This window comes from Rhinolophus ferrumequinum, chromosome 22 (genome assembly GCF_004115265.2).
Source record: "Rhinolophus ferrumequinum isolate MPI-CBG mRhiFer1 chromosome 22, mRhiFer1_v1.p, whole genome shotgun sequence".
NCBI lineage: Eukaryota > Metazoa > Chordata > Mammalia > Chiroptera > Rhinolophidae > Rhinolophus > Rhinolophus ferrumequinum.
In genome coordinates this window covers 18,133,377-18,158,042 of record NC_046305.1, presented here as the reverse complement: position 1 = coordinate 18,158,042, position 24,666 = coordinate 18,133,377, and the positions used below count along the sequence as shown (strand labels likewise).

General features: G+C 41.8%; 1 protein-coding gene across 1 annotated transcript in view; it reads left to right on the top strand.

Moving 5' to 3' along the window:
- Nucleotides 1–1,924, top strand: part of CENPF (centromere protein F) — a 54,374-nt gene extending 52,450 nt beyond the window's left edge. The window contains 1 exon segment of the mRNA XM_033093093.1: nucleotides 969–1,924. Coding sequence (XP_032948984.1) covers nucleotides 969–1,166 — 198 coding nt within the window. The 3' untranslated portion in view covers nucleotides 1,167–1,924.
- Nucleotides 1,925–24,666: the final 22,742 nt, after the last annotated feature.

The window sequence follows — 24,666 nt, the reverse complement described above, 5'->3', positions numbered from 1 at the left end:
CCATTCTTTTTTTTTTTTTTTTTAACTGTTTCAGGAGGTCAGTTGCTCAGGAAGCAATCTGTCACATAGCTACTCTCAGCACCGGTACTGAACACGTACTGCCCTTGTGAAGGAAGCGCGCTCTCTCTCTCTTTCCCTTTCAAGATCTTCCTTCTTGAATCATCAACTCTTACCTTTAACTTGGGTTAAGTGTAGCTTTTGTGTACTTCATCTGTCTTGCTCCTCTTTCTCTTTTGAACCCCGTATCTTTCACTCCTATGTAAACCTCAAAAAACCTTGACTCTACCAGCTACCACACCTTCTCATCTGCTTCTTCTGTCTCACATTTTCAAAGCACCTTCTTTCTTTTAAAAGACAGAACATCAGCAAGGGGATTTCCTCTCACTGGATTTTATTATTAGACAGCTGCCCTTTTGCTGTAATCCAAATCCAATATGGAAACAAAACAGCAATGTAAGGAGAATTATTGAAATGCTGTTATATGAGGAACAGGTTAGGTCTTTCAAATGTTGTAAATAAAGCTTCCACCTTACGATGGTGGTGTTACTCATTTGGATTATATTCAATTGAATGAAAGCAGGGGCTCAATTTGTTTGGGTTCTCTTTTAGGCGGATATTGAATATTTGCCAGGTAGTCAAGCATATTCTGAGCACTAGAGACGCACAGGTAAAGAGGACATAGTCTTTGCCTTCAAAGAGTTTCCCCTCTGGTCTGAGAATGTCACACTGCCTTGGGAGCACGTCTCTGGCCATCAGAAGTGTCAAGGAAGGTTTGCAAGGTGACACGTCAGAGGTTGTGTCAAGACATTCCCCTAGCTTCTCTGTTAGGTGGGGCCTGTTCTTTGCGAAGAAGAAATAGTAAAACTATAGTTTTTAAAGAAGAAGATTTGATGAAAAAATAAAGTATTTTTCATGTTGGAGAAAAGTGCACGTGATTGAAACCTCTAACAAAGATGCTTGTGTTGCAGGTCAAGGTCACCCAACAAAGCCCAGCAGATTCGGGCACCACCTTCCGAGAACCTACCACGAGATCGCTCTCCGTCAGTAACCTTCCTGAGAGAAGTTTGGCTGACAGCCCCAGGGAGAGCCTGAGGGCCAAGCGAGGCCGGCTGGCGCCCAGCCCAGAAGCTGGCCCCGGGTCCACTGAGAACTGTAGGGTCCAGTAGAGGAGACCTCATGTGTCAGGACCCCTGGCCGGTGGCAGTAGTTGACTAGAAAGCAGGGTGCCTCCAGGGTCTTGTCGTTAGTCAGGGAGCACATGATCAGTGGGAAGAAAACAGTTCCTCACAGATCTAAATGCGTAGTACTCTAGATCTCCCGTTGGAAGTGTTAGAAGTAAGTTCGGAAGCCCTAATCACCTGGTCGTCTTTGACAGCCCTTTCCGTAATGTAAACAGTAGTGTAGAAAGCTCTTGGGTAATGTTACACTTAACTGGGAGGCATTATATAACAACTTCCGTTTGCGTGTGTATTTTACACTACAAAAAGGCAAAACACATTTTATACTTCCAGTTAACAGCTCCCAGGAAAATGTAAACTTCCGCTTTATGTTCTCTATGTGTCGTGTTAGCACGAAACAGTTGTAGATGGAGAATTTCTTTGAGCTGAGTAAAATGAAGAAAAACCATGTTGTTTTTAAGGAAAACACACACACATGTACACACATGGGTGTGTTTGCCCTTCTCTTCCAATGTGTTCTCTAAACCTTTGCTTATCCAACTTGTACATATTTGTGTGTGTAGTGGTGGGAGTTGTGTGTTTATTTCCATGTAGCCGGGTTACAGGCTCCTCCAAGGTGTAATATGTCAAGTTTTCTGTCATGGTAATGGTTTTTTTTTAAAGGCCAGTTTGGTGCGCTTTCTCACAAATGGTAATCTTGTATTTAAATATGGCATTTTGTTCTAATAAAAAAAAAATCACTTGTGTATTCTGTGAAAATGATTCCTCAGAATGAGTGCACTGTGAGTGTGGGTACCATGTCTTGCCAACTTCAACAACCTCTTGCAAAAGTAAAACTGTTTTAACCAGTGATACTAGTGTATGTAGTGAACATAGTCAGTTATATTAAAAGACATAGCTTGGAATGTGAGTCATGAAGATTATACGGGAATACTATCTACCATGTCCAGCCAGTGCCTACCACAGGACGTGTCCCCATTAATTCATATCAGCAAGGATACCAGTATGTGGTATTTTCCAGCTTGTTCTGATGACAGCGTTTTGAAAATATGCAGGCATTATGAGCCATACCAAATCTGAAAACTTTGGAACAAGTCCCTGTGTCCTTGAATCAGGGTAAAAAAGCTTTCCAGGACACGAGCTAGTAAAAGATCATTTGCTCTTGGCTTTTGGTTCGGGTTGATGTGTAAACCTTGACCAATACTCATTTAATATTTAAAAATTGTCCTTTGCAAGGTGGCTTCGATTGTTGGATAATGCTTTCAATACTGTTAAGCTACTTAGGATTCGTCTTCCGAAAGTTGATATCTTGACTTTCCTCCTGTTTCAGTTGTTTGGGGTTGTGGTCTGGTGCTCTATTCTTACCATAAATCATCCCAAGGCTAGCTGCCATGTGCTCAAGGGCATGGCCCCGAGTAGACATTGCTGGGACCAGGCCATCAGCTTTATTGGCTGTTCCCAGTTACTGGAAGATTCCACTCAGAAGGTCTGCTTGGATAATTCCCTGGGTCCTTGAAAGCATCTTCATCTTTTCCTGGGTGGACTGCAGCTGCTGCTCCTCGTTACAGGGACTACTCACCATGCCTTCTCTTTTCATAAGCGTAGGGACTCATTCACAGTCTTATAAATGGACAGCCAGGACATTAAATATCCTTTTCCTCGAGCTAACGATACTCATGTACTATGAACTAAGCTGCATATGGCATGAAAAATAAACATGCTATAGTCCCAATTCTGAAGTACCTGATAAACCAGTTGAGTCACAAATAAGATCCTGGCTGACAAACCATATGGGGAAATAAACCAAGCCCAGAGGTCTAGGAATCAGATTCTCATCTGTACAATGAGGGGCTTGACTGAGACAAGTTCTTGAATATTCTACAGGAACTGAGATGGCTTTGTGTTTGGGGAAATTATCAGGAGTACAAAGGGACTGTGTCTTCGCTGAGAAGGGAATACAACCCAACATTTTAATGTAGCCTGATTTCCTGAGTCACCCCTTAACCCCCCTGCACCCCCCACACTAGCCTCTGTGATTTATTTGTGACTTGACTCATTTGACCACAATTAAATGTATTTTGTTGGAACTATTAGATTTTCCCAGATTTATTTGAATCTGGAAAGAAGTCAGGGCCCGTCTTTCCAGGGGCCCCTCACTCTAGGAGGGGAGAGTCCACAAGGGTGTGAGTCCACAGAGACTTCTAACTGCTGAACACTGATCTTAGAATTCCCAAGTTCTTCCGAAGTCACTCAGGCTGTGGCAGTGTGTCTTGAAAGTAATTTAGTGGGAGATAAACTATGATCAATTATTACACCGCGGTCATAAGTTGTACGATCATTGGCATAGATTTCACATTTGTCTCCTGTGGTTGAGAAAGGGGATACAATTATTTCTTTAGGAGGTCACGAAGTACTTCAGATGGCAGTTGAGGATAGCTGAGCTCCGCTCTCCCTTCCACTTCTATTCATACAGTAGGCCAGAAGGGGCTTTATGCTAGCTTCACTGACTAGAGGACACAGAGAACGGAACTTGGAGTGCTCCCGGAGAACCAGGCCATTCTAATTAGAAAAGTCTGAGGACCTAAAGCTAGCACCTTACTACCAGGAAATGCTACGTATCTAATGCCACCAACTCACCTGAGCTATTATAGCTCAACTGCTTAAAACACTGGAAAGTTATAGACATTTTAGAAAGTGTTTTCGCACGTTTCCTCAAACCTTAATGTCTTTGTGAGGTAGACATTAGGATTTCCATATTATAGGCTCAGATGAAGTCAGAGACACAGGTAGAATTTCTGACTCATACGTCTGGGAAGACCTTGTTAATAATGTGTCTTACAACAACTTTGCAAAAGGGGGGTTCTCATCATTGGATAAAAGTTGAAGTGGGGTCAGAGAAGTGAAGTATTTCAACTTCAGTTCTGTGAATGCAGAGTCCAGTCTCTTGTTTGTCTTGTGCTTCTTTAGAGGCAGGCTGTTCCAGAATAATTCTGATAGTACAAATATTCAGGTGAGAAAAGTACTTTTTCTACTTTGTGCAATGCAGATGTCCTTAAGTCTAGGATGATGGCATCTGCCTTGTTACCTTATTTTGAATTTTCAAAAATACAAGATGAGATTAGCTATAAATTTCAATTTCTAGAAATTATAACTACTAACTTAATGCATAAGCATTATTTACTTCAAGTAGATCCTTTTTTAAAAGTCTGTTTTGGAAAACCTTGAAAAATCTAAAGATTTATAAGGCTTTGAATACAAAAGTTTAGTGTTAGGTTGGTGCAAAAGTAATTGCGGTTTTTGCAATTACTTTTAACCTTTAAAGCTGCAATTTCTCTTGCACCAACCTAATATAAATGTAGACATCAAAAGTGGAAGTCGAATGTTAGAATGCCTGGGCTCCCCATGTGACCTTGGGCAAATTACTTAATTCGCTATGCCTCAGTTTTCTCTGGTAAACTTGGGAAGGATAGCACTAACCTCTTAAACTTGTGATGGTTAAATTCGTTGATATGTATGATTTTGCACGTAAAATGTTCGTTAGTCTGTCTGCAGTTAATTACACATAATTTAAAAATACTGCAGCTGAACATTGTTAGATAAATCTTCTAACACATTAATTTCAGATTAAGTTCCATCCTACAAAATTCTCACCAGTCTCAATACCATTAATTCTTATTTTGTAAGTGAGTTTTATCATAGAGTTGTACATGTCATTCATTTAGCTGCAAATGAACTATCCACTGATTTTTGGTTGTTTGGCTTTTTAAAAACACTCAAAACAATTATTAAAATAATTACAAATGAGTTGTGTTGCTGAAGTTCACATATAAATTTGGAACTCAGAATATATTTTCTTATAGAAATAACATTGTTAATTGTACCTAAATTAAAACCCAGAAAGTCAGTTTTGCTCATAATATGTTAAAATGGTAATTAAGTTTGTTTCAACTATATAAGACCTCCAACTCATAGCATTGTTTCTCTGGAAAAATATACCGGGGGTGCCAAAAAATGAATACACATGACTTGAATTCATCTTTTGTCATCGGTATATATTGAGTATTACAATTTTAATACAGTTTTTTCCTTTCTTAAAATATGTATGCATTTTTTTGGCACCCTCTGTATTTTAGGCCTTGGGTTACCAGAAACTCATTTTTCTATCCCTTTACCATTTTCCCAGTGGGTCCCACCCTCCCTTCCCATTTGGTGGTTGGACAACAATTGTCTAGTGGTCTCATGAGAGAGGCATAGTAAGTGTTAGATGTCTATCTGCCACATTTCTAACAGCAGCTGCTCCCAGTATGAACGGGAAAGTGTTGCTTCTGATACTGCAGGTGAGGTCCGTCCTGCGTAATGTTGATGTATTTGTGTGTGTAAATGTAAGTGGTTCTACCGATGTTTTAGAAAATCATAAGGCAATGCACACACCATTTTTGTTGACTTCCAGCTTGAGTAGCAGCCCACAGAATTCTCACCAGCCTCCATCCCCTCAATGCAAAGAATGTGGCTAATGAATAAGATTACTGGACTTGGCTATTCCTCTCTCCTCTAAGGACACCTTGAGGACGACCAGAGGGTAATGTCTATCTGTAGAAAAATACCCTATTTGCCAAACCAAATCCTTGGCAGTTTCAAATGCTTTACCTCATTTGATATTTAATGATCTTGTGAAGTGGGTTCTATTGTACCGCTCAAGAAGAGACGCAAACAGGTTATTAAGTTTGTGGCCAGATAAAGCTGAGGCTGTAGTCTTGATCCCCAGTCCAAAGCTCCTTGTATGTTACCATAGACACCCCCCCACCACCAGTTGAAAATAAAGGGATCCAGGAGGCCAAGAAGCCAAATACCATTCTGAATGGTTCTTTTAGGATCCCATTCTGAACCCAATGGGGGAAGTTCCCTTCTTTTAGGGCTTAGAACAACTCCACACCTAAGGAAAGTGTTCTCTATTGAATTTCATTTAACTCTGAGGTAGTCAGGGATTTGGCATTTGGGTTTCCAGCAAATGTTACGCTGTTGTAATAATACTCAGTTTTGTTTTTCTCCAATGCTACTTTTGCAAAGCGGTAGGACAATAGCAGCTTTCCACAGTTACGGACGTTTTAGCGAAACATTGGGATATTCCTGAGTTTTAAATGCGAACAGATCCTCTCAGTGTTGAAATCGCAGCTGTGTTATCTAACAGCATTTGCTGGCTGCGTGCCCGTCCCTTCCTGCTAGACCTTGGGTAGTCTGCATAAGGATGTTATTTGTCCTGGATGCCATCTGCTTGTTGTTCTAACAGTCATCTTCTTGGACTTAGGCCAGCAGAGGGTCATGGGGGTGCCCTGTGTTAGCCCACAATGCTTTGTCTCCTCTATTTGTGGGCAGCCTGTATTGTATGCTTACATAGTGGGCTGTGGGCACTTCTTAGAATCAGACACATGAGGAAGAAAAAGAAGTGTCACTGCTGTAATTTGTAAACAGGCGCAGTGAGTGTGGAGACTTTTCCTTCTGAAACAGCTGTGCTCAGAGCTGATAGGTGAACTACATCTTGGCTCTGCCCAGGTAGTGTTTGCAGAAGTTGGGCATTCAACCTATGAGAAAACTGAGCTCCCTCCATGTGGAAATACCACATGTTTATGGACTTGCATATAACATATTTTAATGGGAGGACGAATAAATGGAGGATATCCATCATTCCTAGAATTTAAAACAACTCATTGAGAAGATTTACTGCAGATTCCACCTACGAATCTGTTGTTGTGAAAACCAGAAGCCCAAATCAGCATCCTAAATTTTGTTCCAACATAGATAACAAAATTAGATTCCCCCCCACCCCCATTTAAGAAGAGAATATGTTGGGTTGGAAGAGTCGCACACTGATCTTCCAAATGTGGCATAGATTATAGTCAACGAAGAGTTATTTTTTTTAACCAAATTCAGCCAATTTTTATTTTTACTGTCCCAGACAAAATTTTTGTTGTTTTGGCAAGTGGTTGATTGCCTACCCAACTGTCATTTCTAATTTCTTGCAAATAGAACCCCACTTCTGTTCAGATGTTGAGCAGCTTTTGCTCAGGGAACACAGCCCATCACCAGGAAAGGAATGTAGTGAGATGTAGTGAGCTTAAGCCGATTATGGTCACACCATTTTCTATGGTCACGCCAGGCCTGCTTATGATGACCACCCTGCCGTAACCAACTCGGAGACCAGAGATAAAGCACTTCTGAAACACCAGATGCCCAATCAGAAAGATGGGTCTGATTACTTTGTTCAGTCTTTGAATCAACCTTGGACTTCTTGTCACGTCAGAAAATAAACCATGATTTTTAAAAGTAATTTCCAGTAGGAAATTCTGTTACTTTACCCACAACCCTCCTTATACAATGGCAAAGCCTGTTTCTGTTTGTTTTTTGTTCCTCAACACCTACACTCTACACTTCCTTTGAGTTTGGCCTGCTACCTGAGCCCTATACCCCCATTTCCTTAATGACCCTTTCTCCAGGCTGTCATGGAAAGCAATTTTGCTTAGATTGGTACAGGGCACCTGTCTGAAACCTGTGACAAGGGAAGACATGAAGAAAGTGCGTAATTTTCTAATGCCTCTCGATGCAAATCTTTAAAGTCATTCCTTATTGTCTATTGTGATTTCCCTTAAACAACAGGTAATTTAAATTATAATAGCCACAAGTCCAAAATCACATGGTTTTTGGAGCATCCATAATTTCTATTATAACAGTATGGTTTAATTATCTTGGTTTTCTTCATCACTTTGAAGGGGAAGAAATTGAGATCCTGAATAAGAAATAGTTTTCTCCGCATCCCTCGCGATGTCCTAAAACCCAGATCCCAGCCTCTCAGAATGGTGCTTTTTAAAAATAGGGCGTGTAGCCTGTCAGTATAAATAATTATTTACACTTTTTTTTTTCTAAAAATGATCATTCATGGCATTGGAAGGAGTAGCAAGTTTGGACCACATCAAGAAAATTGGGTCTTGAGTTCTATGCAGAAGGCATATCCTTCCATTCTGTCCTTGCCTGAAAGACCAGGGGACTTTACTGGGAAAACCCTGTAAGGAAGCCATGGTTTGGTTGCCAGCCTCACAGAGACATGTACTTGTGCTTGTTAGTGGGACAGTCCTGGGGACAGGGGGACATGAGCACCCATCTGGTGGCAGGATCGCAGAACCTCTCCACGTCCCTCACCAGGAGTTTTCTCCAAGCCGAAGCCCACACTAACTCTGCCTCCAAGTACTTGAGGGCTTCTCTTTTAGTAGCTCTCAAACATGGCAGCGAGTGCCTTTTACACACTTTGGGCTTTACTTGAAAAAATAAACAAAATTCCTCATATATAACCTGTCAGATTTTAAGACCTTTCTTCTCCCAGACTCTTTCCCTTCACATGGACAACCTACTTGAATTTGATTCGATGAAAACCAGAACAAAATCAGAGATAACAACCTTTCCAAATCATCCCCAATTATATGTTCTTTAAGAGCAGATGGGGATCCCTACCATGTTACTTTACAGGCAACTAACCACTTGACAGAAAGACTGAGTTTTGGAGAGAAATGTAATAGTAAGGTAAGTTGGAGGTCACAGCCAGTAAAGATCAAGTAGAAATACGGATGAAGAATCTCAGTGGTCACTGGAAAAGCGAAATACCTTTTACGTCAATATAATAGCAGAGAATCTAGAAAAAGGAAATGCTGATAAACTCACCCTAACTCAAAAATTATTTTTTTGTATATAATAGAAATATTGAGAAAAACTGTTTTTTCCCTCGTGTAAATTTTCACGACATAGTCATAGAGAAGAGTTATTAACCACACAGTCGGCCTATTAAGGGTTCCAATTTTTGGTTTGGCACATTACTGCTATTAATAAAAATATTTTACTTACATTTCAGTCTATAAAACACAGCAGGATCACTGCTTGAACCACTCATGTTCTATTCATCATATATTGCTTTAAATTTTTATTGTGTATCTTTTTTCATGCCCACTCTCTCCAAAGAGTGCTTATGCTGAAATTCTTTGTAAACTTGGTAATCCCTAACGCAGTGCCCTGCATGGAGAAAGCTCCAGTAAGCAGTCACTGATCAACCTATAGCTGAATGATTAATTAAAAAAGAACCAGACCCGTAATTGCTCACCGTCTGAGTATAGATTTTTTTTTCCAATTAGAAAAATCAGGAATGTAACTGTGGTCTTTCAGACTTTTATGAAAAGAAGAAAACTGCAGAGATGAGTTTTATTTTTAAGGCTGCAGTAGCCATGATCACCTCTCAAAACATTTTTTGTCACCATACCTTAGAGAAAACATGCAGTCCAACCAAATTAGGTGGTTTTATTGTGACTTAATCCACCTATTCCTGCTTCCAGAACTATTTTGCACCATTCTTTGGAGTCATTCCTGATCTCCAGTTCTACCTAATTCTCCAAGGCCCAGGGTAAGCCCCATCTTTTCTGTGCCGTCTTCTCGGACCACCCTACTTGCTCATCACCTCCTGGGAGTGACTTAGTGACCTCTCATTTGGTTAACACTTTAATCACAACAATGGAACATATGCTACATTTTTATGTATATTCCTATTTCCTCATATGAACTCTGGGGACAGGAACGTGTCCTATACTTTTTTAAACTCCCAGTTCAAGCACAGGGCCCAGCCTAGAAATACATGTTGATAATTATCACCTGGATGATAGTGGTCTTCTCTCTTTTGTCAGAATGGGGAAGGGTGAGAAATTCACAGAGATGTCCTAACTTCTCAGCCTGAGCCCTGGCTAGTTCTAAGAGCCGCCACCCTCTTGGGCTTCTTTTTGACAGAGCAAGACCAGATGCTTAACAAGCAATCAGATCTTTGCTGACCGCTCTTTCGACCGAGGGATTGGGTGAACACTTTACGGATAATTCCCACGAGACCAATCTCTGCCTCAGAATCCACAGCGCTATTCCTGTTATCCAAGAGAATGGCACACAGTCAGGCACTTTCCTCCCATGAGTTTGCTAACTGTTTACTGCCAGTACAGCTACTTTTCAATCTTTCTTTGAGATGAATCAAGACGGCATATAGTTCAAGGGTCTAATCACAGAAAGGTAAAGAAAGTGAAGGCCAGGAAGGTTTGTAGGTCCTTCATCTTTTCTCTTTTAGTAAGATCTCCTTATATGGCTCTGCGAGTACAGTAGAACCTAGTGTAGCCATTCCTTTATACATTTGGAATTGGTGAAAATGTCTTGTGTACTTTAGATTGCCATCTGTCTGCATTACCAGGAAAGAACAGATCTTCCAAAGCAATTGTAAAAGATATGTAGATCTCAGGAGGAATGTTTAACCTATTTAACTTAGAGCTTATTTTTTTAACATTCTTCTTCTTCTTTTTTTTTTTTTTGCTTACAAAAAAATTCCTCCCTTTCATCACTGGGTACTTTGTAAAAGTACCATTTATAAAGTGATTTTTATCTTGACTTCAAACCTACCTTCTCTACTTGCTTTGTGACGCTCCTGCTGGCAGGCAGCTATACACCAGATTTCTGCTTCGCCATCTGATTCCCTGATAGACTTTTCTAGTAACGGGTGCTAGAGGGACACTGGAGAGTTGGAGAAGGAAGACGGACTAGGTCCTTCTAGATTGCGTCCTCTCAGCATCACTTGTTCACTTCCTCTTAGCCTCACTTCTTCACTTTGGCAGTGGCAGTTTATTTCAGTAGCAGCATCTGGATTTAGTTTACAATTTTTCCAACACTCATCGGCCTCCTCTGCTCCATTAGAGAACCAGCACCAGGGAGGCTCATCCTCCAGTTGCTTTCATTTTAATAATTTTCACCTCTTCCCTTGTTCCTTTGGCCTTAAGAATGGTGACTGCAACAATTGCAGCCTCTGTGAATGCTTCATATCCTTTTTTTGTGTGTGTCTCTGTCAGTTTTTCAATGCCTAATGAACAATTCTTTATTAAATTCGCTCTGTGTAAGTAACTGGTGTCATTTCTGTCTCTTGATTGAACCCTGACTGACACAGATCATGGCGGTTGTCTTATGTTTTTGGAGGTAATAAAACTATAGAATAAAACTATAGAGAGTGCCAAAAAAAAATGTATACACATTTTAAGAAAGGAAACAAATGGTATTAAAATTACACGGATGGTAACCACTCTGAGCACCTCTTGTAACTGCAGAAGTCAAACGTGACTTGTGTTCATCTTTTGTTATCGGCATATCTGATTACAATTTTAATACCGTTTTTTCCTTTCTTAAAATGTATACACATTTTTTTGGCACCTTCTGTATTTTAAGTAAATTCTTTCATCCATATTTTTCACCTCTTTAGATTTCCAGCATATCAGTAAGAGTCCAAAGTCCAGTGTCTGAATTAATGACATGTTCTAGAAACCACGTTTTTTTCCTCCACGATAACCCACTGGCCAGGCTTGATACTCGTACTTTAAGAGTTAAAAAAAATATGTATCCACAAATCTCCATTTCCTGCAAATGAGGGGTGATATTGCTCTGTGTCGTCCCATATCCCTGAAGAGAGGGGATGACTTGGCACGGAGAGCGAGTATCCCAGTTGGCCCCACTCTTGTGACACTTTGCAAATCCCAGGAGGGGGCAACACAGGACACTATAAAAAGCAGCACCCACAGGAGGCTGAAGGTTCTGGGCCTTTCTTGCTCCTGGCAGTGGGAGGAGAAGCCCCAGTGAGAGCCACAGAATTGATTTAAATGTTCCTTTCAACATCGCTCTCAGCATGACTGCAAATGGCTTTTGGGGACTGATGCTTTGGCTCGCAGCTCGCTCCTCTGAGGTCAGAGGAAAATTTCTCCCTTGAGAACTTCTGTGCTCAGAGGTGGTGTTCTTTGTCATTCCTCCTTTGATAGCCGCTTCTGTTTCTCTATGAGATTTTTTTTTTTTTTTTTTTGGTCATTATGGAATGATATTTTTGGCAGAGTAGAAGTTTTTAATTTTAATGAAGTTGAACTTAACACATTTTTCTTCCATGGATCATGCTTTTGGTGCTGTATCTAAAAATTCATCCCGAAACCCAAAGGCACATAGATCTTCTCCTGTGCTTTCTTCTAGAAATTCTATAGTACTGTGTTTTATCTTCACATCTATGATCCATTTTGCATTAATTTTTGAGAAATGCATAAGGTGTCTAGATTATTTTTTTTACATGCGAACGTCCAATTGTTCCATTGGCCTTTGTTGAAAAGATTATTCTTTCTTGACTGAATTAATTACCTTTGCTCCTTTTTCAAAGATCAGGTGACTATATTTGTGTGGGTCTATTTCTGAGCTCTCTATTCTGTTCCAGGTTCATTCATTTTTCAGGTAGTGTTTATTAAACACAGGGGGCATTCTGCTGAGACACAAAAAGGAAAGACAAAAAGTCACTGCTTTTGGGTGGCTCTCGGTCCTGATAATCAGAGCAGTAGTTCACAGTACAGCTTGGTCATTGATACCCTGGAAGTATGCATAGGGCACCAAAAGTTCCCAGGACCCAAACATGTCAGGCATCCAACCATTTCTTTCCACCTCCACCATGACTGTTTCCATCAGGGTCCAAAGCACTGGATTTTTATAGTCACCTTCTACCTAGGTTCTGTGCTTGCCTTTCCTCTGCTCAGAATGTCCAGAGGACTCCCTTCTACCTTAGAATAAGAGTCCAAAGTCCTTACAATAGCCATCAGGAGCTGATCCCATCACGTTCCTGACCTCATCTTCCGTCCTCACCCCCTTCATTCTGTTCTGGCCTGTTGCCTCCTTGCTGTCCCTCAAAGATGCCAGGCAACCTTGTTTCAGGGCTTTGCGTGTACTTAGCTCTCTGCCAGGGATAATCTCGCCAGGTAATTGCACGTCGTCATCTCCCCAGTTCCTTCAGCTCTTGATACAATCCGTACTGTCAGCGTCATTGCCTGCTCTACATTTTAGTTCCTCTTTTTCTTTGAAACTCTCTCTCCCCAGTGAATCCCGTGAGGTTATAGAATGTTGTCTCTCCTTCTCCCCCTTCTTCCTCCTCCTCCTCTTTTTTTCCCCTGTGGTGCCTAGAATAATGCTTGGAATATAGTATGAACTCATCAAATATTTATGGAATGAAAGCATGGGAAAGAAATGGGGACACTTCGAGAGTAATCCCAGTCAACTATCAGTTTCTCAAGGAACGAGGAGCTTATAAAAGCCATCACTGATTCCCCGTGCCTGGGCATGAAATAAATGCTCAGTAAGTGAATGAACAAAAAGCCAATATACTCAAATACCCACTTTGCAGTTGAGAACATTGAGGCCCCAAACCTTAAATGATTTCCTATGATCATGTACCCCAGTAGTGGCAGACATGGCATTGATACGGTAGCGATTGTGTGTGTGTGTGTGTGTGTGTGTGTGTGTGTGTGTGTGGTTTCACCATTATGGAACTATAATCTCTAAAGCGAGATGAACTAGTTGGGCCAAGGGGGTTAATTAGAAGCTTCATAAGTTAAAATATTTCTGTCACGCAGGGCGGCCTGCGGGGTCTCTGGTCCCACTCCCCACACAAGAACGCAGGACACGGTGAGGCCAAGAAGGAACACCCACGGAGCCATAGGTAGGGGAGTCATACCACTATACTTTCGCTGGCGGTTGGGTTGGAGACACAGGAAGCAGGAGCCACACAATTCTCAACCCTCACTGTGCCGCTTGCAGACTCAGCCACCATCTTCTTGCTAGCTCCCCCCTTTTTCTGCTAGCATAGCCACGGCAGTTATATTCATGGCTAATGGCTCACTGGTTACAGCTGACGGCCAACTAGCCACAGCTGATGGCCATTTGATCACAGTCGACGGCCATTTACTACCTGAGTGAGCACCTTTCCACGTGAGGCCGAGAGCCTGGAAACTGCTCTCTGGGGCTCTGTCCCCACAATTTCTCAGTAAGTTTTTGAGGGAAGGGAAACTCAATTGCCAGACAAAGAAAAAGAGGTCTTCCCCCTCCCAAATTCCCTGTCTTGGCTGAGATATCTGCTTGTGCGGAGCACGCACCAGAGGGTCGTGATAGTAGCCTTCACAAGCCATTGTGGTCACTTTTGCTTGCCAGCCAACAGAAGCCACGGAGGGTAGGAGCTGAACTGATTTAACATCCTGGCAAGGCCTTCTTTCATTTGCATCAAAAGACAAAATGCTGGAGGATTAGGAACACCTGAGAGACCAAAGACGTGGAAGCAATTTTCTCACACCTGGGCTCTTCCCAGGGCGCACCAGAGATTACCTGGAGAAAGCTGCCCTTCTCAGAGAATCTCTCTTGGACCCCAGTTGGAGGTCCCCGTCCCAGCACAGGACTTCCAGAAAAACATGTAAAAGGGGTGAGATGTAGCTGACTCTGCTCTCAGCGTTCCCCAGTACAGAGGTAGGTACCTGGGGGAGGGTGAGAACTGTGCATCCTTCACTCCGAATACTTCACTCTGAGTTCAATTCAAAAGCAGTGGCTGTTGAACTGCTGTAATATCACCGATGTTCTCATTGATATTTGCACAGGTAATTGGGCAGGGTCATGTCCTGACTCTACCAAATGGCATTTATAGCTTTTCTTGGTTTTCTATTACCTGTTTCGCTGAAAACTTATGCCATTAAGAGAACTAATGATACTGACTTGTATTTCAAGATTTATATAACTTGTTCCATATGGCTTTGACAACTCTATCATATTTTTAGACAGTTATGAAAGATATTTTTCTCATGGAATAGTACCTGGGAAAGTTGAGGGCTGACTTGTGAGGAATGTAAAAGATTAGAAAGTCAAGCAACTAACTTCACATGTTTTTACTAAAATTGGTCTAGGAAGGAATGAGGAGAGAGAGGTTCCTTATGTGATACCACAGAGTAAAAAATGCTGCTTTTTTGGTTCAAATCTGCTGCAGTGTTTTTTTTTTTTTTTCAGTTTATTGTCTGTCAGTAAACTGTTAATATACTCTGAGTTTTCTCTTTAAATTTGCAATGCTTGTCGTTATTCAGTATCATTGATTTAAAATTTGTTTTCGCAAATTCAGAAGTTTGATGAGCTGGATTCATCATTCAATAAAGTACAACCAAGAAAGAAGGGAACATTTTTTAAATTGATGTTTTGCCTTATACTTTTATACATGTTACAAGAGAAAAAGAGTTTTTAGGAAAAGCATCACAACACCACATCTCCTCATCCAATATTTCCACACAGGATTACCTCAGTAAGCCAACTGCTCTTATTCCAGGGAGGGAAAGAGTGACTTGATTTTCACCGTGGAGTGTGTGACTGATAGCACTGAATTTTCTTTGCGTATGGACACATTTTTTTGTGTTCACAAAGAGAAAAAAATGAGCTTGGAACTCTTTTTATTCCCTCTGAGGGTTCTTCTCTTTCTCATCCTCCTCCATTTGGCTGAAGGAGCAAAGATAAATGTGAGTGGTTATTAAATAATCACTTGTTACAAATATCTGATTAGGACCTTATCCACATTAACAGCTGTTGCTTGCCAGCCTCTTGGCACAGCTCTGCTCATGTTAGATTTGGGGTAATCAATTTATTCTAATACAAACCATATTGGATGATTGAGGTTTTATGCCTTTTTATTTCCTTTAAACAGCCTTCTGAACCAAATGCTTATTATTTTGAAATGCAGCCACATTCGGGCCACCACAGGAGTCCAGTGTTAAGACGGAGATCCCAGTACTTTAGAAATATTTTCTTCCCTTATGCAGAAACGCTCAGGAAATGGGACAGAAAAATTATGTTTTCTGATTTTCTTTCATATCTGCTGATTATTTGAGTTTCCTTAGGAAAATGACAGTAACCTTTTAATCTATGGAATTTTTGCTGTATGAAAGCCTTCCTCCTCTTGCTTTATTTTGCCTACATTTTTGGTAAGGAAAGACTACCTCAAAATTTAGTATTCAAATCCAGTAATAAGCAGCAACCATGCCGTAGGTGGAGGCCCAGAGAATGGAACAGAGGCGAGTGTTACAGGGGTGAGGGGTAGGTGGCGGGGGGTCCATCATACAAATGGACAACCAGCGAGACATCGGATTAGAAAGGTGAATACACTGAGGCTGAGCATAGAAGTTGTTTGTTCTCCCATGGGAATGGAGCTATAACAAAGCTGTGTTCTAAAGGTTACATGAGGATAATATCAACAAGCCAAGTGTTTTGAGAGGTATGGGCCAGGAACTTCTAGACAGGAACTTCACATGAGCACCTACGGGTGAGGTGCAGAGGTGGCAAACTCAAATGCCTGCAGGGAGTAAGCAGGTGATTTGCATGCAGGGATGCTATTAATAGCATTTCACAACAGTATGGTACCAACATTTACCAATCAGAGCAGATGCTGGCCATAGAGGCAGATCAGGGTCTAAGAGGTTCCTTGTGACACCTGCCATTTCTTCTTTATTGCCTGGATCTTGGGGACATCTGGAGCATCCTGAGGGGTGGGCCGGGACCACAGGAGAGGCATGGATACATTGGGAAGGCACAGGATAGAGCTGATCTATCAACCAATAATCTAACAACTTGTTTGGCTAAATTGTGTTCATGGATTATCAGACCTTTATTTACCCACTTGGGTAAAGTGGACTCTATGAAGAGACCACAGAGAATGGTGCAGCCTGTCATAGGCCTCTGCTCTTAGCTGGAGATCTCCTTTAAAGAAAACTATTCTTCAACCTTGTTTTGGTGAAACAAAACACATCTGCAGGGTGATTGTGGGCATGTGCCATCATATGAGACTGCATGCCCAGGTTCTATCTTAATAGCTGATGTGTTATAACAGCAGTGTCTCAGGTAAGACACCTCAGTTGCTTTTGACCTCTTTATTCATTCATTTCTCCATTTCTTCATTTCTTTAAGCCACACTCCTGAAGATTGTTTTTGTTCTTCACATTTTGTCATTTATTTCCTAATATCTTTCTTAGGCTATCCATCTCCATCTCCATCTCCCTTCTTGGAATAGACCTGAGCCTGTCTTTCCTGCACGTTGACATCGTACAGTAAGTCCCAAGTTCCTTCGCTTTTTAGTTTATCTATTTGACATTTATTGGAGAATGTCCTTCCATGCACTAGGCACTGTACGAGGTGCTCATGTAGAAAAACTTATAAGAGCCTTTTCTTATTGCTGTCAAGGAGCTTACTATCTAACTCAACCCAACTATCCACTGACAAAGTATTATTGAGATTCTGGTTGACATCATCGCCTTCAGTCCTTAGAGATGTTGACTGAATGGCCTTCTCTCTTTTTTGTTTTCCACCTCCCTCTCCTCACACTACCATGGTGGTTTCCTCCGCACCTCACCTCACCTCAGCGCCTCATTCTTGTTCTGTGTTTCAAAGTTCTTATCGAGCTACCTTGGTAAACCTCATCTCTCCGTTCCCTTCACACCCTTGTCCCTTTCCTTCGTGGCTTTCAGACTCGCTTGCTTGATGCCAATCCTTTTCCCCCCTCCTCAGGCCTCCCATCAGTCTCAGGTCTCCAACTTCATCAGAAAACACTTCACCAGCCCAGTGCATCAAGGCCTAAGCTTTCTCTGAGCTGCTACTGAGATCACACTTAATGGGGGGGAGACTTGTACCCTTCTCTGTTGGCTGGTACATAATGTTCACAACTTTGGGTGAATGTGAAATACCACATCCAGTAGTGGAAGGATGTTGCTTGACAAAAAGGAGCGGTAGCCACTTCAGACTCACTTAGAGAGGAAGTTGGGGCAAAGACAAAAAGAGTGAAGGACAAGTGCACTTCTTTTTTTTTTTTTTTTTTTAAGGAATGGCTTCCTTTATCTCAACTTTCGAGAGGCTATGAAGTTCTGAAAGCAGCACTGTGCACGCTAGACCGTAGAGGCTGGTCAGGTTGCAAGGCTGCCTTTTAAGGATTGCCAGCCTTCAGGAATCTGCCTTTTTCCACACAAGAAAATTATTGCTATAATGAATGTTATGTGTTGAATTGTGCCGCTCCAAAGAAGATATGTTGAAGTCCCAACCCCTGGTACCTCAAGAATATGACTTTGCTTATAAATTGGGTCTTTACAGAGGTAATCAAGTTAAAATGAAGTCATTAGGGTAGGCCTATTCCAATATGACCAGCGTCCTTATAAAAAGGGGAAATTGGGACATAGAGGCAGACACAGAGGGAGAAGACAGCCATACAACTTGAGTGATGCGTCTATACACCAAAGCACATCACCGATTGCTGGCGCCCACCAGAAGCTAGAAGAGACCAGAAAACATTCTCCTAGAGCTGTCAGAGAGAGCGTGGCTCCACAGGGATCTTGATTTTGGATGTCTAGCCTCCAAAACTGTAAGGCAACCCCTACACTGTTTTTTGGTATAGCAGCCCTAGGAAACGAATATTCCTCTGTACTTTGTCAACAGGCCCCCAGCAGGGCTGCCTATGGCCTACCACAAGCCATATTAAAAAAAAAGATACGTTTCTTCTGCTTGCAGTGTGGAAAGAGCCACTGTGTTTTGCAGACACATTTGCACACAAAGGCAGTGTTTGTTTATAGGCTAATAATAGACAATACTTTTTCTGTTATTCTACAGCAGCACTGTCCAATAACCCAGTAGCCACTAGTCACATCTGGCTCTTTAAAATCAAATTTAGAGTAATTGAAATTATTAAATTTCAAATTCTAAGGAAACCCGGTTCCTTAGACACACTGGCCATATATCAAGTATGCTATAGTCGTGTGTGGCTACTGTATTGGAGAATGCAGATACAAAACATGCTCATCCAATGCAGAAAGTTCTAGTGGACAGCAGTGTTCTAGAGAAGGAGGTATTCTAGTCAGTAGAATGTTCTGATCAACAGAGAGATGCTATATATTCTTTAAAAATAAAAAATAAGTAAATAAAGAAAGAAAGAAATGGAAAAAGAAGCCAATACAGTTTACCCTGAAACTGTACTTTGGTAATCCTAAAAGAATGTTATAATCTTGAAATATTTTAGAGATGGAAGTATGAATTTCAACACTCACTGTACTGATTGGGGGGAGGTGGGCATAATGCTGGCAAGTTGAGAGTTGGGTTGATTGAGTGTTAAATAAATCAGCATTTGCTGTCTAAACTATGGCCCAAATATAAAACCTAACCAAGTCTGGGGAATAATTTAGGAACATTTAAAGTCATTAGACTCATTCGCTCTGACTTGAGCAAGATGAAATAAACAACCCTCCCAGCCTGACTTGGAACCAGTTCTTCTAAAGCCTTCTAAGTCGAAGTTAAACCCTCTGAGTTTAAATATATTACAAGTGTTTTTCTTTGTTTGGCTATGTTTTTTCTCATTTCCATGTTTTTGTTTTGTTTTAGTGTTTGTTCCATTGTTTTCTGTACCCTAATTTCCCACCACCTCAGAGCTACAAGGACTGAATAGGCTAGCTTGGCTCTTGGCTTCCAGTCTGGAATTCAACTGAACAGATCCTCTCTACTTCCTGTGTTTGAGATCCCATCATTCATGGAAACGTAATCAGCCCAGGAGGGTACCTAGCAGTTTGCCATCACTACCATGATTTTTCTTGCCCCCTTGTTTTAATCATTATGGAATTTTTACATTCTTTCCAAACCTTTGGGTCAGAGTGACATTTAGTTTGCCCCTGTGACCTCTAGCTGCAATTTTCTTTGTCTGGGCTACAAGGAGGGAGACTAGATTTCCCTTTTTATTGTGGTTAGAGGGTTCACCAAGGAACAATGGCAGGAATGCAACTCTGAGTTCTTAAATCATGGATAACTAAATAACACTTTACAGGCGGAGGGGACTCCACAAATATTAACTGACTAGTTGGCTTAAGACATTAACACTCTTTTATAAAAAATAATTTAGTCCTTTAAATAATTAAGAGATATGTGGTGCTCAAATTTGAAATAAATTGCCAGAGAAGGACTTCACCCCAACTCCCAAGGGAGAAAAGCCATGATATTCGGCTTCACTGATAACAGTGATTTGGACATTTAATTCTTTTCCTCCACCAGAAAAATGTTGTGTCAGTTATGTTGCCAAGAGCTACAGAACTGACAGGGCTCTAATGAAAGCTTATTAGGATGCTACGACAAAGAGACGCTCCTGGAAAAACAGGCCAATTTTCTGCTGGTGCCCTGTGTGTTCCTTGGGAAGATAGTTGGGCCAACCACGTGATTATGTGATTGACACATTATTATGTCAACCCGGAGGAAAGATGAATAGATGAAGCACGAGAGAGAAGTTTACTGGGAGAGCAGTTTCTATGCTGAGAATAGAGAGGTCCCACCACATTTTCAAACCACCCGTCACCCTAGGCTTTCTGTTCTTCTGAGTATGGAAGATACATGGCACTTCTCATTTTAAGAAATTCAGCAAATAAAAATCCAGACAAAAACACCCAGACAACTTTCAAAAAACAGCCATTATTGAAAAAAAAAAAAAAAAAAAAAACTTTTCCAAATTACCAAAGAATATATATGTGGGAGTTCTTTGAATAATGAATTTGGCAGAAATCTCCGTTCTGGTTTTATGCAAGTTCATTAATGTTTTTCTTTTCCACCTAGCTTCTGGACACGTCATGCTTCACTCATGCTGGCTTACCATGGGTTGCTTTTTCTCTTATGTCAGGGCCCTTATTACAAGGTGTAGACAGTACTTGGTCTCTACCAGATTTGTAGTTCCAGCCCAGACCTCTTTCTTGGACTCCAGGTCTATACACCCAGTCATCTCAGCAGCGGCTTTCCCACTTGATGGTCCCATGGACATCTCAGACTTAACAGTGTCCAAAGCTGTCCTTCAGCGCCAAATCTGTGCTACCAAAAGTCTTCCCATGTCAGTTTTCAGTAATTCCAAAAATTCATCTGCTTAGGCCCGAAACCTTGGAACCAACATTAATGTCTCCCGCCATAGCCGTGTGTTTTCCTACATCTATCAGTTAGGAAATTCTATCTCAGAACATCTCCAGTAGGGTTTCCAGGCAGGAATTCCCACCCGTTCTCAGGAATTTTTTCACTTTCCGAAGTCTAAGATATAAACTGATTTCTGTTCTCCACGATCAATCGTTTCCACAGTGACGGCCAATACTACCAACCACCTGGGTTCAAAAAGCCAATTTTCTCGATTTCCCGACCAACTTTTCTCAGGACTTGGGAACGGAAAAGTGAAGAAAATTCCCAAGAATGGGTGGGAATTCCCGCCCAGAAGCCCTAGTGATAAATAGGAAAAAATGTCTAAGAGACACATTGTGAGTAGTATGTTTATTTCCCATTGTGGGTATTACTGGGTTCAAGGACCAAATTTTCCTGATTTCCCAACCAACTTTTCTCAGGATTCGGGAATGGGAAAGCAAAACAAATTCCTGAGAACGGGCGGGAATTCCCATCTAGAAACCCTAGTCTCCAGAATCTGACCACTTCTCACCTCCCCCACTGCTACCATTAGCCACGACCGTCTCCCATTCTGGGAGACTGTCCGAAGGACAGTCTTATTCCAGGGCTTTAAATGACCCCGTTCCATGTAATACTAAAATTCCGACCGTTAGTCAGGTTGAAAGAGCTTCCCCATCCCCACTTTCTGACTCCTGCGCTGGGGAGAGAGAATAGATGCTTCTGTTCTATATCCCTACCTTGTTCTACTTTTCCAACCCCTGCTCACTCCCCCAGGCTTCTGACTCCTTCTGAATTGGGAAGAAGAAATAAGGAAATGCACAGTATTCAGAGTTTGGTATTTTTATGATCTGCCTTTGATGTTCATGAAGCTTGGCAGATGTAGACGTAGGTTTTTCCATTGAGATACATTTTGTGGGTTTCTGGGAAATTCCCCCACTGGGAACCCCCAATGACCAGTCCTGTGATGTGGGATGTGGCTGGCCACTTAGCAGCACAGACTTGTAGCCCCTGGCGTCGGGCCTTCCACCTCACGAGACTCTCTCTGGTAAACCTCTTGAGCAAGGTCTCTTTGAAGATGGGTCCAGCTTGGCTCCCATGAGACCCATATATGGTTGATGGGAACCTCTCCTACATTCTTGCCTGTGTGAAAGTGCCCCTGACTTCCAGTGCTGCCCACTTCCTCTGAATGCTGCTCCTCAGCATGGCTGAGCCCTGGCGCCTCGCCTTTAGGTGTTTCAGCTGAGTCAGACGCCAGTCTATTAAGTAGCCCCCTGGAGCTCCCAGACTAGATCTCAAAGTCTGGGGTTAAGACACCTCTCTTCTTCCCCTTTGTGGAAGACACAGGGCAAAGGAGTGGATGCAGAACATAACAGTTTCTCCAGAGCAATTCTTGCTCTCTCAGTGTTTTTCAACTCCAACCCTGTTGTACCCTCAAGATTGGTGATAGATTAGGGATGGACAAATGGGTGTCTGGGTACCCTCTTTGCAAGTTCTGTGGGGGCCTGTGGGATCTATTGTTTTGTTGTCAGCCTATGGGGAGAACAAACAGATAGGATGAGTCATAGTTTAGCATGTTCTTACAACTTTAAAATAACAAAGAAATGAGCTGGGGTTGTCAGGATGTCCCCTAATTCTCCCTGGCTCCCACTGGTTGCCTCCTTTTGGGCTTGGAGCCTTCAGGTTCCCAGGTCCTCCTCCATTTCAGGTCTCAGCTTAGACATAGCTTCCCACAGAGGCCTGCGTCACCTGCCCAGTCTAAAACAGGTCCCTGTTGCACTCTCTCAGCCCCCTCTTTCTTTCCTTCATATACTTATAACAGTTTGTCATCATATGTGTATGGATGTGATTAGTTTGTCTTCCACACCTGACCGTTAGAGCCAGGACAGAGGTTCGGTCACTTTGCTTCACAGCAGCCTCTTTGGAGTCCAGGACAGAGTCCAGCACGTAGCTCCTGCTCAGAAATGTTAGGGGACCGGACAGTGCAGCTTAGTCCATACCTCGTGGTATGAATATTGGCTCTGCTGCTGACTCTCCATGGTTCTCAGGAAGGTTCTTTTCCTCAACTGTAAAGCTAGGACAACAATGGTATCAATTCCTAGGTGATTATATGAACTAATACAAAGAAAGTGTTCAGAAGAGCGCCTGGCTCATAGCAACTGCATTAAAAGTGTTCGCGGTGATTATTAACTGCACACGGATGGAGCCCTGTCTAAGTAGGAAGTGAAGTGTTCTTAGGGAACATTCAATTGAGAAATAGTTAACTTTCCACTACAGTCCAGGGAAAAGTCACCAGGGTGGTGTGTTTCAGGGAATGTGAAGTCGTCTTTAATGCCCTGGACGTAAGAGGGGCTCCCTAGGTCCTGCATCACACAGACGTGGGGGGAGACCATTCGGAAGAGCAGTCTAGCTTAGCGTTCGGGCACAGGCTTTGGAGGCAGGCAGAGCAGGGTCAGCTCTTGTCTCTTTCCCATTAAATGCTGTGTAGTGGGGAGTTACTCAATTTCTCCACGGCGCATTGTTTCACGTTTAAAATGGTGCAATAACAGGACGTACCTCCTAGGGCTGTGGTGAGGACTCCATGGTTTTGTATGTGTGATAGAGTTTGGCGTATCATAAATGCTCAAGAAAGGTAACTCTTATTAATATTGTTACTAGTAACAGAACCAAAGCCGTAGAACAGAGGACTAGGACGCGACTTTAGAGGCAAACTTTTAGAAATGGCACAGAGAGAGTGTGGTGTTTGCAATTTATATTGTGACCAGCATGCGACTATTGGATGGAATCCCCCCATGAGGAAACCAAGGCTTCCTCTCACAAAAACAAAAAATGAACAAAAAAACCCCAACTGAGTATAGAATTAATAAAAAATAGTTCCATTCCCTGCTTCAAATAACATTCACTGCCAGTAGTTTCTAGTATAGAACAGAAATAAGATTGCAGGCAGGAGGAATGGTTTGAATCCCAGTAATCTTTGGACTTACAGTCATGTAAAGCACCTCCCGGGAAGGTACTCTGACCCTTTGGTCCTGAAGGCAGCATGTAAATCAAAGATGCAGGCCGCATTTCACCCAAACTCGACTTCTGGAATACTCTCTCCTTCCACAAATAACACTCTTAGTTTTAAAACTGTAAAACATTAACATGAGATTCTCAGTGTCTGGTTTCCTGGAAGAAAACTGTTTGGATCGCTTTAGAAATGCATATTTCTCATTAGTTCTTTGATAACCTGAATGAAAAGGCTAAATTTTTACTTAGAATGTTTTTCATTTCTATTTCTTTAAATTACGATCCCACTGATTTTTAGCAGGGGCCAAAGGAAGTTGATGAAAGACCTTCTACCTACAGGATTTCCTCTCAGAACAGGCTGGGAATGCTGTGGCTTGGGGTAGCTCTCAGCTACTCGCCTTTATAATCAATCTTCACAATTAAACATTTTAAGACCCTTCTCTTGGTCCATGTTTTACAAGACAGTTACTCCCTTTGACTAGGTATACTTGATGTGATGTCATTTTCTTGTTTCCTTGAGAAAACTAAATAATGAAGCTCGAGTTAAGATTTTCTTTTGGTCAGTGCTTATGGAAATTTAAGTAATATATTTAGCAGGACTCCAAACCTGCGGCCACTGGTTTGCTCATGACAATCACACGTTTCTCTTGCTGACCAGAAG